This window comes from Opisthocomus hoazin, chromosome 4 (assembly GCF_030867145.1).
Source record: "Opisthocomus hoazin isolate bOpiHoa1 chromosome 4, bOpiHoa1.hap1, whole genome shotgun sequence".
Taxonomy (NCBI): domain Eukaryota; kingdom Metazoa; phylum Chordata; class Aves; order Opisthocomiformes; family Opisthocomidae; genus Opisthocomus; species Opisthocomus hoazin.
The window spans coordinates 5091867-5105608 of NC_134417.1; the positions used below are offsets into that span (position 1 = coordinate 5091867).

The 13742-nt window shown below is 56.9% G+C and overlaps 1 protein-coding gene across 2 annotated transcripts in view; it reads left to right on the forward strand.

Moving 5' to 3' along the window:
* EPHB1 (EPH receptor B1) overlaps positions 1 to 13742 on the forward strand; it is a 78855-nt gene that overhangs the window by 57965 nt on the left and 7148 nt on the right. Inside the window, exons 5-9 of one of the 2 annotated variants that reach the window (XM_075417701.1) lie at positions 1860 to 2195; positions 5699 to 5880; positions 7072 to 7234; positions 9396 to 9504; positions 9722 to 9786. In XM_075417701.1, the coding sequence (XP_075273816.1) occupies positions 1860 to 2195; positions 5699 to 5880; positions 7072 to 7234; positions 9396 to 9504; positions 9722 to 9786 (855 nt within the window). Of the gene's footprint in view, positions 1 to 1859; positions 2196 to 2666; positions 2926 to 5698; positions 5881 to 7071; positions 7235 to 9395; positions 9505 to 9721; positions 9787 to 13742 lie in introns of those variants that run through there. The other variant, XM_075417702.1, reaches the window with a different exon arrangement.

Here is a 13742-nt window from a genome sequence, read left to right on the forward strand (position 1 = left end):
CGAAGAGGGGGCAATCTGGGGGGACAGTGGTTTGCCTCTGGGACAGGGAAAAAAGATGCTTTTCTCCCTTTTTCTTGGACGAAAAGCTTGAAAAGGTATTGTCTGCTTAAGGTACAAAGAGGGGGATTGGATTAAGGTTCCTGAGACAGGTTGCAGCTTTTTGGGGGTAAATCGCTATTTATTGATCCTTCCCACCCAGTGAGTCCTCCAGACTGGTTCACCCCAGGGAATCTGGATGTCCTTCCTGCCGCTCTGGCCCCTGACGTGTCCCCTACCACACCTCCTGTAAAACCACTTTGACATCTCCACTACCTGCTCATGAGTAGGAGTTTGGGGGAGCCCCACAACGGGAGGTCTGTGGTGCCCCGAGTCCACAAAAGCCCTTCCCAGCGAGGACGCTGCACTGGCAACTGCGCCCCGTGACGCACATTTGCTCTGCTAAAGCGGAAGAGAATTAAAGGGAGTGGAGTTTTTACATTTTATTTTATATTTAAAGCTGTCATTTTTCTAGATGTTTTAACAAAACGCTTTCATCTGCGGTATCCGCAGCAACGGCTCGGAGAGGCTCCCGCAGTGCCTGCCTGCGTGCGACTGCGGGAGCAGGGAGCTGGGCAGGGGTGGCCACCCCCGGCCCCCCGGGCTGGCTGGCAGCGGTGGCCGGAGCATGGTGTCAGCCGGAGGTCCTCCAATCAGGGTGACCTCTCCATCCCACCAGCCACGTCACCCTCGTGCATTTGAAGCCGCCTTTGCCCAGCCCCATCCCCAGCCACTAAGAGGGCTAATTTATCTGCAGCCGCTAACGATGTTCCCCAGCACACACACATGGAGGGCTCCCCTGGGATCTTTTTCCCCCCAAGATGGAGTGTGCTTCACCCTCTTAACCTTTCCTCCCGGGTCAAGTCCTCCATCATTTTTATTGCCCCCCCATGGTGGCAAAGTCCTTTTTCTTCCTCAGAAGCGCAGCACCGAGCCCCACCAGCACAAGTAATTAATTGCTTTCCTTACTTAATATAATCCAGCAGCTGGATTTTGTGTTTTGACCCTGGAGCCACCCCAGATGACCCCAAATCCTTCCCCAGACCTGGGCAGACATATGTTTGTGCCCCAGTGATGCTGTCCTGCCTGGATTCCTTCTGAATCGCTCCCTATCGACTCCGGCCCTGTTCCAGCAGCGCGTGCAATAGAAGCCGCGTTCAATTCTCATCCTGCGGAGCATTTGCGGTGGCTTCTGGTGGATTTGATCAATGCAATTTTGATCTCTCGGCCAACATCCGAGCTGCTTGCAAAACAGTGAGTGGTGCCAGGCACGGAGGAGAGCCTTCCTCTGTGCCGTTAAATACCCGGGCTCCCGACTTGAGATATCGAACCGCTAATAACCAGTTTCCATTTTTGACACTCTCTTTGCCCACCACTCCTCTGTTTCGCCGCGGTGCTGGCCAAGTGGCGTTTCTCTCACTGTGATAATCTGTTTGAGGTGCTTTTCCACATGAGCACTAGAGCTGTCTCGGTATCTCCCTATCATTAAAATGGATCCATCTTGGCAGACGGATCTGTGCGTGCTCCGCGTGTTGGTTTTTTTGGAGACTAAGTGGGTTTGTGGCCTCATCCCCAACTGTGAAACCCTTCTTCATGGCCGGCAGTGCGGGTTGCCAGCATTGCCAACGAGGAAAGCCTGACCCTGAATCGAGGAAAGCCATGGAGACCAAATCTCTCCTGAGGCAGGAGGTGATGGATAGACTGTCAGATGGAGCCATGGGGTGTGCTTCTCTGTGCTAGAGCCTCCCGGGGCTCCTGCTGAGCCTTGGTAGGGCAGAGCATTTTGGGCAAGGACCTGTCTCAAGCACTCTCCTTCCTCACAGGTGTCCCATCCGGCCCCCGCAACGTCATCTCCATCGTCAACGAGACGTCCATCATCCTGGAGTGGCACCCGCCGCGAGAGACGGGGGGTCGGGATGATGTCACCTACAACATCGTCTGCAAGAAGTGCCGGTCGGATCGACGCACCTGCTCCCGCTGCGATGACAACGTGGACTTTGTCCCCAGGCAGCTGGGGCTGACGGAAACCCGAGTCTTCATCAGCAGCCTGTGGGCCCACACACCGTACACCTTTGAGATCCAGGCTGTCAACGGGGTTTCCAACAAGAGCCCCTTCCCACCGCAGCATGTCTCCGTCAACATCACCACCAACCAAGCTGGTGAGTCCCGGGACGATACGGTGCTGGGGGTTTTAATACCCTACTGGTTGCAAACTCTGAGCCCAAAGGAAGAAGCTCCCGGGGTGTGAGTGATGTGTGATGGTTGTGGTAAATCTGCACCCAGCCCTGGTCAGACTGGAGTAAAGGTGACAAGCAGAGAGAAAGGGCAAAAAAAGGGGGAGGGAGAGGGATGGGAGAGGTGGAGGGCAAAGTGAGAGCTGGGTTGCCTGAGGGAAGGGGGTGAGGACCAATGTCTACTGTTTATCCCCCTGCAGATTGCTGGGGATGAAATGGCATCGCCATTTCCCCCCTGTTCCCAGGCGGGAGCAGGGAGATGAGGTGAATCCAGCCTCGAAACGCAGCCTGGCTGCATTGCAGCATGGGGGGAGCAGCATCCCAGGGCTGAGTTCAGGCTCCGTCTCCTCTGGGCACATCCCTCTCCCATAATTTTCCTCCTGTCCTCTTTTCCAGGCTCCCCTGTCCCTTTCCCTCCCCTTCCCGACCCGGTGTCAGGAGCTGAACAAGCGGCTGTGGGTGAAGCCGGGATGTCGGCGGGCTGGGTGTGCAGAGGACAAGGGGGAACCTGGTCCTGGGCTGCAATGAGGAGCAGAGGGGATGGAAACCCATCTGCTTTGGGCAGAGAAAGGGGATGATAATTTCTGTTTTGTGCTGAGCGCGTAACGCAGGCAGCCTTTGCCAAGCCGCTCCCTCGGGAGAGCACAGCAGAGAAACCCGGTGTAAATATTTCAGTCTCCCAGCTCTGGAGAATAAAAATCTATGCTTGTGCCTGATTGGCATCACTGTCTCCTGAACCATGTGCAATCAAACCTGCCTCTGGTTTCTGGGCCTTTTCTCCTGGCCTGGGGTTTTTGGGGTGTTTCTTAGCTCATCTCCCACCACAGAGCTGCCCGGGAGCTGGGAACAGCCAGGGCTCCCGGGTCTGTCTGTCTGTACCCCCGCGCTCCCAGTTTGCCGTGCAAAGCCTGAGTATCGACATGGAAGTGCTCCCCGTGCCGCAGGACGGGCTGCAGGGTAACCTGACGGGAATGCACGAGGTGTGGCGAGGGCAGGATCAGTGCTGCTCCTCTAAAATCCCTTTGGCTTGGCAGCGGGTGTTTCCGCCCGCTTTCCCCGCGCGGGGCCGGAGCTGGGCTGGTTGGTGCCCCCAGCCCCGTCCGCGGGCTCGCCGCTACCCCTGCTAACGGGGCGGGGAGCGCAGCAATTAACAAAACAGCAGTCAAGCTAAGCGTTTAATTTCAGCCCACGAGCATCTTCTCAGAGCGGATGTGGAGAGATCAAAAAAAAAACCACCCCAGGATTAGATACACTGGGGAAACAAAGGTGGTGCCAAACTATCGACATCTTCCAGTGCGGCCGCACGAGCCGGGCTCTCACTGCTCCCAGATTCCCTCTGCAGCACCATCCCGCACCCTGCAGCCGGCTGTGCTGAGCCCAGCTCTGCCCTGGATCCGTGGGGAGGAGGCATTTTCCCTGCCCAGCACTGCCTGCACTGGATGGGGAGTTGAACCCTGAGAGCAGGTCATGCCAGTGCTGCTTTGGGTGTGGAAAGGCTTGGGCACCTTTCTTGGAGGCTTTTGGTAGGATTAAGTGCAGGATCATGGCCGTGTTGGCTGGCTCTGGCCCTTTCAAGTATAACTTGGAGGGCAAAAAGCCTTTGGAAGAGAGACTCCTGGCTAATTTATCTGGAGTACTGTGTCCAGTTCTGGGCTCCCCAGTTCAAGAAAGATGAAGAGCTACTGGAGAGAGTCCAGCGGAGGGCTACGAGGATGGTGAGGGGACTGGAGCATCTCCCCTACGAGGAGAGGTTGAGGGAGCTGGGCTTGTTCAGCCTGAAGAAGAGAAGGCTGCGAGGGGACCTTATAAATGCCTACAAATATCTGCAGGGTGGGTGTCAGGAGGATGGGGCCAAGCTCTTTTCAGTGGTGCCCAGTGACAGGACAAGGGGCAATGGGCACAAACTGAGGCACAGGAAGTTCCGTCTGAACATGAGGAAGAACTTCTTCCCTCTGAGGGTGACGGAGCACTGGCACAGGCTGCCCAGGGAGGTTGTGGAGTCTCCTTCTCTGGAGATATTCAAGACCCGCCTGGACGCAGTCCTGTGCAGCCTGCTGTAGGTGACCCTGCTTCGGCAGGAGGGTTGGACTAGATGACCCACAGAGGTCCCTTCCAACCCCTACCATTCTGTGATTCTGTGATTCTGTAATTTAGTGGCTCAGTGTCCTTGATGGTGGAAGGATGGTGTTTCTGCTTCTGGGGATGCTCAGCTCCAGGGATGCTCAGCTCCAGGGATGCTTGGCTCTGGAAGTGTTTAGCTCCAGGGATGCCCGGCTCCCCGGCAGGCACAGAGCAGCCCCAGCATTGCTCCAGTGCTTGCGGAGAGCGGGGCAGGGAGCAGCGGCAGTGGGGACGGTGTTCCTGGCAGCTACTTTAGGAAACCTGCTTGCTTAGCTCTGGTCTGCTGCGTGAACTGAAATACACCGGGCGGCTTTGCAGAGCAGCGTGGTGCCTGGTGTAGCCAATGGGACCCAGAAAGACGCAGCAGGGAGGGAAGGGAGTCGGAGAAACCGCGCCGGGCTCGCACCCAATGCTGACTGTGTGCTTGGCTGGTCCCAAGCATCTTGCTTTCTCCGGGGATGCTGCGACAAGATGGCTGGGACCCCTGTGGTTTGCTGCCTGGGAGGTCTTGGGGGCTGCAGGGGTGGAGGCACTGCCTTTCGAGCACCCTTGTGCCATGGCCCTGGGGTTCCCAAGGAGCTGAGGTGTGGTTTGAGAGCGTTCTGCAAGTGTTTGGCCTTCAGAACTAAAACTCCTGGGAGAAGCACGTTTGGGTGCTCAGGATGAGCATCCCCAGACAGCCCCTGAGAGCGGACCCAGCAGCTCCTCTGGCACAGGGCTGAGCCAAAGGTGTGCTGCAGGCTCCAGCACCCTGGGGTCCCCTTTGCTGGGCTGGGGGTCCCTGCCCTGGTTTCCCATCATCATCCCATTGTGGGCAGATTTTTGCTCCTGTTACTGCCAGCACGTGGGGTCACAGCCGTGGCACAGGCTCCCGCCGTGCTGGGTGCTGGCTCCCCAGGAGAGGCTGTTACGGCAGCAGATGGCAAGCAGAGCTGGAGACCGTCCTCGAGCCTTGGTTTGTCCTCGCTGGGGAAAGTTTTGCTGTCTTTGCCCCCCTGTGGGAGACATCCTTGGAGCAAGCAGTCCCAGGGAGAAAGAACACTGAGGATTTCTAAGCCTCTAATTAAAAAGAGTAATGGGTTTAAATACCAGAATTCCCTTGCTGGATCCGCTGCTCCGGTTCCGTGTAAGCTGCTGAGATGCCGCTCTTCCCACTGCTGATGCGGGAGCTTGTCCTGTGGGGTGAACAACCACAGGCACGGGAGATTTGGGATGCTCTGTGTGCCTGGGGATTTTCCTCCTCCCCAGGGCCCCCATCGGTCCCACCCTCTCCGTTAATTTTCCCTCCCTCCCCGCTTCCATGGCAGCACCCTCCACCGTCCCCATCATGCACCAGGTGAGTGCCACGATGAGGAGCATCACTCTCTCCTGGCCTCAGCCCGAGCAGCCCAACGGCATCATCCTGGACTACGAGATCCGCTACTACGAGAAGGTGAGCCGCATCTGCACGCCCGACGTCAGCAGCACCGTGGGCTCCAGGCCGGCAGCGGTAAGCTCAGGTGGAAACCTTGCAACGGAGGGTGGGCTGGGGGCACGCGGAGCTTCATACTGCTCAGGTCCTGAGCTTGCTGGGAGAGGGGGAGCATCGACAAGCTGTGAGTCGGGCTCTTTGCTGGGAAGGGTCTGGGTGGTGGGACAGGTGCCTGTTCGCCCACGCTGGCTCCGCAGGCTGGGAGCGACGTGCAGCCAGAGGAAGGGGAGAGATGTTGCAGCTGCAGATGCTAATTCCTCCCCTGTGGGCAGCATTTTCTCCAGCACATCAGTGCCTGCTGCTGCCTTGGCTCTGGTATCTGCTAGGGTGAGCAGGGACCCGGAGTGTGGGGAAAGTGTCAGGAGGAAGGGAGGGGGACGGCGAGGACCGGCGAAGGGTATCAGGGCTGTCCCTGTCCCGGGTCAGTGCCTCCCGCCGGGTCCTTTCGCTGGCGGCCGTCCTTCCCCGCAGGGGACACGCTCTCGACCCTTGCGGTGAACCGTGCCGAGCCCAAGCTGTTCCATCCCTCCCGCCTCTTGCCAGCTTTAATGAGTTCCTCTAAATGTGAATAATTAGATGATTTCACCAGCAGCCCCTTTACAGCAATTCACCAGGGAACGTTGCAAAAAATGAGATTTAGATACATGACGTTTTCGCCAAGGTTTAGCACAAAGGCCCCTGCCAGTGGAGCAGCGACCGTAGGGGCTGGGGCTCTCCACAGAGACAGGCTGAACTTGCTCGAGCGGGGTCTCCTAGGGTGTGTTACCGTGCCTCCATAACTGCGTGACGTTTCTGAAGTGTGCAGGGACATCTGTGGTTCGAAGAGGAGGAATTTGCTGCTCATGAGTGTTTTTGATCTGGATGCTCTTATTGCGTCCCCCTGCTGCTCCATGCTCTCCACTACGGTGGGACTAGGGGGCTGCTGGGGCGGCCAGGGACCTGCCCGTCTCCCCAGAGCCCAGACAGAGCTCATGGATCCTGTTCCTGTGGGATCCTCCGTCTCAGGGGTTGAGGGCAACCAGGATGGTCCAAGCCTCCTTCATGAGACCCCAACATTTACCCTCCTGGAGCAGAACCAGGGTCACCACTTTATCCTCCTGCGGATAGACCTCATCCCTGCCATCAGTGAGGACGGGTGGGCTGCAGGGCGCATCTTCCCCCTCACTGCCCCCCATCCCTGCTGACCGTCTCTCTCGGCCGTGCCTGCAGGACCACAACGAGTACAACTCCTCCATGGCCCGCAGCCAGACCAACACGGCCAGGATCGAGGGGCTACGACCCGGCATGGTGTACGTGGTGCAGGTCCGAGCCCGCACCGTGGCCGGCTACGGCAAGTACAGCGGGAAGATGTGCTTCCAGACGCTGACGGACGGTGAGTCCGGGAGGAGGTACAGAGAGGCAAAGGGGGCGGCTGTCTTTCCAGCTTTTGGGCTTTAATTGGATTAAACGAACTTGTCTCCGCAAACCCCTCTCCCAGCGGGCAGCGTGGCAAAAGCCAGGTGATTTACAGCGATGTCTTATTAATCGCCAGCTGGAGGAGTAATCTGCTTTAAGTCTCTTAGCTCTGTTTTCTCCCCTGCTATTTAGCTGCAGTTTTGTCCTTTCTGCCTCTGATGGTGGTGGCAGAGCCCCCCTGCCACCGGCTGTGAGTCTGACACGGTGGGGCGGGGAGGAGCGGAGGGTTGTAGAGCGCCGGTAGAAGGACTGCTGGGATGCTCTCCAGGGATGTTCTCCTGGGGTGCTCAGAGACACTTCTGAGCCATCCAGGCAAAGCTGGAAGGGCCAGACCCATCTCCAAAGGCTGATTCTCCACCCTGAGGTGGTGTGTCAAAGGGAAAGGGCCCGCTCACGACCTTCACACCTTCTTCTCGCCTCCTCACCATGCTCGTGCTGTTGTTCCTCTGGCCACAGGCCTTCCCTGTACCCACAAACCATAGATCCCTGTAGAGACTAATAACTCATGGGAGGGTTTTTCATTAATCCTAGTTTTGGGACAAATCCAGAAGTTGGTGAAGGAAGCAAGGCTCCTTTCGTGGTCCTCCTACCCTGCTTGACACTGGGGTGGCTGCAGTCCCCACACAGAGTCCCTTCCTTGCCTTTGCCAACATGTTTCCTGCTCCACTTAGGTGACATCCATAGGTCCCAGCCCCCCTGGCTGTCTTTCCTAAAACTTTCCTTCTTTCCTAAAACCGGGTCGCCTTGTGCTTGCACTCGTGTCGAGTGCCAGCCGGGGTGGGAAAGGCAAACCACTCAGGGTGACCAAAGGGAAGGAAATGGTAATAAACCCTGCCAGTGTCTCGAATATTCAAGATTAGAGAAGCGAGAAGAAAAATCTTGCCTCAAATAAGCAATTAATTGAAATTTAATAAGAATGGATAGTGTAGATTATTAAATAATAATTGATTGTTAGATGAGAATTTCTCAGGATTTAAGTGGCGTGCAAGAGATAAATCTAGTTGCTAGTAATTAACCGCAGAGTAGAAAAATACAGATAAAAGGGTGTTAAATGCTTTCTTTTGCAGTGAATTTTATTTTAACCCTTGCTTGCGGCTGCTGGCACAGCCTGGCAGACCTTGCTGGGGACGGTTGGAGAGGGGGCTGTTTCTGGAGGGCTGCAGAAACCTGCAGGAGTGTGGGGTCTGCTGGGTACCACCCACCCGCATGGCTGAGGGTACCCACACCGCTAACGGGGCCGGGCAGGAGAAGGGGAAAACGCGAGGACACACATGGTGGTGGCAAGTGGCTTTCTCAGGCTTGCTCCAGGCACGTCCACTCCTCTCTGGGCCACCTTGGCTTTCATCCCAGCCTGCTGCTGGGGGGTGCTGGGGGTGGCCGAGGGGGTGCAGCGGGTTTGGAGGATGCTCGGTGTGGAAGGGGTGCTGTGGTTGCCACGGCTGTGCAAAAGGAGTTGTTAGCTCGTGCCATCTGTTGAGATGTAAAAACCTACAAGCAGGCCTGCAGTAGTGGTGCTTGGGTTCTCCTGGGCCTCTCTCTCAATGTTGACTGCTGCGTGGTGGACTCTCTGGTGTCCCATATGCGTGATCTCCTGGTGCAGACTTCCCTGGCTGGTTTGGTTATTAATGGGGTCTTTTCTCCTTCCTTTCCTGAAACTTGTAGGAATGTTGTGTCTGTGAGACCCTGGGTTAAATTTAGTTGAAATGACCAACGATTTTAAATTTATTGAGGGAAGAGAAATCTCAGACGCATGGACAAAGCCACCTTGTGAACCTCATCTCTTCAGGAGACTGGGCCCATGCACGTTGGTTTGACTTGATTCCCAGGACCTTCTCTTCCATATTTTTAACCCAAAACACGTTTGAGCTGAGCGTGACGATCCTTCCTTGTGCAGCACAGCATCGGCTCGTCATGTGCCTCAGCCGACACTCCTGCCTGGATCCCCCTTGTCCCACCACTCTGCCATGGAAGCAGCACCCAGAGAGTCAGAGGGAGTGTTGTGGGACCCCTTGCCGGGAGGCTGCTCTTACTCCATGAGCGTGCAAGGGAGAAGTCACCCCATCCCTCCTCTCTTGCAGATGACTACAAGTCGGAGCTGAGAGAGCAGCTGCCTTTGATCGCAGGGTCCGCAGCAGCCGGCGTGGTCTTCATCGTCTCGCTGGTGGCCATTTCCATCGTCTGCAGCAGGTGGGTCCCTGTGGGATGCTGCCTTCCTGGAAGGCGGAGGTGGTAAGATACAGCTGGGAGAGACTTGGGGTAGGAGGGGAAGGACGGGGGACCCCCGAAGGTGGAGACAGCGCCGAGCTGCCACCACTCACCGAGTGTTGCTGGCAGGGGAGCGGTTCGGGGCCATCACCAGCCGCTCATCCCTCAAGCCAAGCTGTTTTCTCCCCTTTTCTCCCAGGAAGCGCGCCTACAGCAAGGAGGCGGTGTACAGCGATAAATTACAGCACTACAGCACCGGGCGAGGTGAGCGAGGAAGAGCGGGCAGGGGAAACACTCCTGAACCTGCACCCGGCATGTGCCCCGCTCCTCCACCTTCAAATGTGCGCGGGGCGGGGATGAAAGGCCCGTGGGGCAGATGGGGAGGACTTCAGGGTGGGAGTAGAGATGTCTACAGCTGTGTGTCAGGCTGGTGCTGGGGGTTTTGCAGTGGTGCAGCGTCATGGGTGGGAAAAGAAGAGCAACGGGGGTGGGTCTGGGGGAAAGGAGGGATGTAAGAGGCAAGAGGGTTGGAGGGGGACAAAGCACGGGGAGAGGATGCTGTGAAGACTCCCGAAGGAGGAAGGGAAGGAGAGAGGTGGTGTGCGGAGGGATAATGAGCTGCTGATCTCCTGCCACAGGCTCTGCCCGGGCCAGGATTGGTGCTGGGCTGCTCTGACCGCTAAAGGGACTGTGGATTTTGGGAGCCGGGACTGGTGGCTGGCTGATGCTTGCCCTGCACCCTGCTCCAGGATGGGTGTGCGGCCAGTGACTGGGAAGGTTCAACTGGCTTCGGGCTGCTGATCCGCTTGGCAAACAACTGGAGGAGCCTGAGCTTGACGGGCCCTTTCCTGAGACACCTTTGCGGTTGGTGGGCCTGTGCACCAGGATAAATTCGAGGCGTCTGTTGTGTGTAATCTGTGCTCAGGTGCTCCACCAGCTCCTGGTGAAGCAACCAGTGGGCTGTTGTGACCGGTGCAAATGGCAATAAACCAGCAAAACAGGAGCTCCAGGGGGTGAGGATTTGCCATCCGGTGCCTGTAGGCTCTGTGCCCCATCCCCAGGGGACGTAAATCCCATTTACACTCTCCTAGAGGTGCCTCCCAGGTGCATTTTGCTGCCTTGGGGGAAGGAACATCCCTGGGTCCTGGGCACCTGCTTGGGGAAAAGGGATGGCAGCGGGATGCAGGGATGGGTGAAGGACGGCCGGGGAGGGAGGGAGCAGGATGGGTGAGCGGAGGGGAGGGATGGAGATGGAGCGATCAGCCTGGCAGAGAAAATGGGATGGCTGACAAACGATGAACTGTTTTCCAAACATCGCCGGGTGATACTTAAATACAAGGGACCTGTGCTTCTCCTCCCTCTTTTCTTTGCGTTTCTGCACTGTGGGTGGCGGGGGAAGACTTGTTTGATGCCTGATGGCTAAACCCATGTGAGGCAGCAGGTGGATCATTTTCCCCGTTTTCTCCCTCTTTTGAAACATTCCCCACCCCGTGTGCACCCCAAGCACCCCAAAAGCCAGGGTGTTCAAAGCAGGTGGGAAAACAACGAAGCGGGTGTCGGTGTTTGGTTTTCAAAGCTGGGCGATGTGAGGGTCGGTGCCCAAAAGCTGAGGGTGCCGGGGCTCCCAGACGCACAGCAAAACCCTTCCAAGGTTAATTATCCTCAAGGCGCTCGATTGCTGCAGACGCTGGAGCAAAACAGGTGGGAAATTTGTGTCGAGTGACTAATGGAGTAACGAGCGCGTCCGCCAGAACAAATCACCCGTGTTTAGCAGCGCGGCGATTGCAGCCTCCCCGGCGCAGCTCCGCCGGCCCCCCCGGGGATCACCAGCTGCCTGCTGCTGGCAAGGATTTCCCCGAGTGGGTTTTGGGGTGAGGTGGGGTCTCTCAGGTTGTAATTTCTCACGCTTTATCTCCACCACTGCTTCGCCAGGAGCTTTGAGGTAGGGGAAGCGGGGAAAGCGCCCTGTTGAAGTGGCGGCGATTCGGCACGCACGGGCTTTGCTGTGTCCCGATGATATTTATTCCCGAGGAAAAACGATGTCGGAAGGAATCTGATGCTGGAGTCAGGGTCGTGGCGCAGAGCGATTCTGCTTTCGAAGAGTGACAAAAAATTTGCCAGCGTCTACGGTAGTGATAAGTGGCCTAATCCAGTTTCTAGGAGTGTCGGGGGGATTTTAAGGGCACAGAGCTCTCTTTGCAGGCCGGCTCAGCACAGGTTGCCTTTGCTGCTGTGCTCCGGTACCCGGCGTTTCATCCTGCTTTCACCGGCGTGGCGATGATCAGCCGGCGGCTGAGGTTTGCAGAGATGAGGAATGGGTTTAGGTGCCCTAATCCCGCTCGTTTGGATGGATGGGGATTAGGGGGGAGCTGAACCTGGTGTTTACTGAGCCCACGGGCAGACCCTGCGGCACATCAGAGGGTGTTTGAAAGCCAGCCTGTGTTGACAGTGGGCAGGAGACTTCAGCGTTATTGTCTCCTTTATTTCTTCAATATTTTGATCAGTGAGTCAGTCTCGGTTACGATCCTGTAAATCCCTTTGTAATCCTGGCTGGAGCATCAGCTGCTCTTGTAAAAAAATTTATGGGGCAGTTAAAGTGTATGAGACAGAGCTGTAAAGGGATTTATGAACTGGGAGATGCACAGATGGCTTCATTGCAGCCTTCCCCCGCCTCCGAGGTGCACAGCTTTTGCCCCAGATGCCCCTTTTGGGGACAAGGATGCTCCTGCCTTGTCCCTCCCGAGTCCTGGGGGCCCCCGCAAGCGGTTCTGCTTTGGTGGCTGTTCTGCACCAGCAGTGCCCTGCTGCGAGGCTTTCGTGCCTCCTCCCGAATTGCTTGCCGGCAAACTTGCAAAGCAGCCGGGAGCCGATTGCGATTCCCAGTGCGGAGCCGTGCGGAGGCCATGTCGTGGTCCGTGTGTTGCTCTGCGCGTTGGCTCTAGAAAGGTTCTGGGAAGCGCCAGCGCGACGGGATCGTGGCGAGGTCCTTAACAGCGTAATCAAATGCTGTTAATCACCGTAAGGACAAGGTACTTTGGGGAGGAGGACCAGTCCCCGATGTCCCTCCTGGTCTCCTCCAGAGATGACCTTGAGTGGTTGCTGCACCATCCCCAGTCCCCTTTTTGGGTGAGAAATGACACGGGAGGCTGAACCCCCACAGGGGGACCACAGCCCATTCTGGGTCCCCTTTGGGGACCGCAGTGCAACGCCAGTGCCCTGCTGAGCCCCGGGGACGGTGGTGGCCACGCTCTGCCCCACGCCCATGCCCCCCGGCAGCTCTGCAAGCCCCAGGGCATCCAAACACGATGTCTGAGAACCCTGTTTGGGGAATGTGGGGGCCTGGTTTGATTTTTCCCCCATTTACAAAGGACAAGAGCTTGCTTGCTGCATGTCCCTGCAGCGTGGCCAGATCCTGCTGCCATGCATTGCCCCTATGCAAGGGCGGGGCACAGAGGCCACAGAGGCCAGCATAACCATATTTTATGGTTCCATACAGGTTGTTGATTATAATTGCTGCACTCTGTCAATTTAGTAGCGGCCACAAAACTATCAGAGGCCTTTTTGGGTAAATAAATATTTCTTCACTAATGCATATGGCCTCGTAAAGCCCTCACCGTAAAGCCAGCTAATTGTAGTCCAGGTGTGTAACTGCTCCCCATCGCCGGGGGGGAGGAAGAGGAAGGATAATGGCGGAGGAGCGGAGGGCAGAGAGGGAGAGGAGGGGATGCAGGGTAGGGTCGCGTGGAGCGGGGAGACCAAAGAGGACAATGAGGATCTATGGAGGTGGTGCAGCTGTCTGTTTTAATGGATGTATGGAGCACGTGAAGACACGAGGGTTTCCGGTTCTTGACCATAGCACAACTGCTCTTGGTTTTCTCTCCCTTTTGCTGTTGTTCCCATATTTCCTCCAACAAGGGTGGACCTGCTTGGTGAGCAGCTCTGCAGAGAGGGACCTGGGAGTCCTGGTGGACGACAGGTTGACCATGAGCCAGCAGTGTGCCCTGGCTGCCAAGAAGGCCAATGGGATCCTGGGGTGCAATAAGAGGAGTGTGGCCAGCGGGTCGAGGGAGGTTCTTCTCCCCCTCTACTCTGCCCTAGTGAGGCCCCATCTGCAGTACTGTGTCCAGTTCTGGGCTCCCCAGTTCAAGAAAGATGAGGAGCTATTGGAGAGAGTCCAGCGGAGGGCTACGAAGATGATGAGGGGACTGGAGCATCTCTCC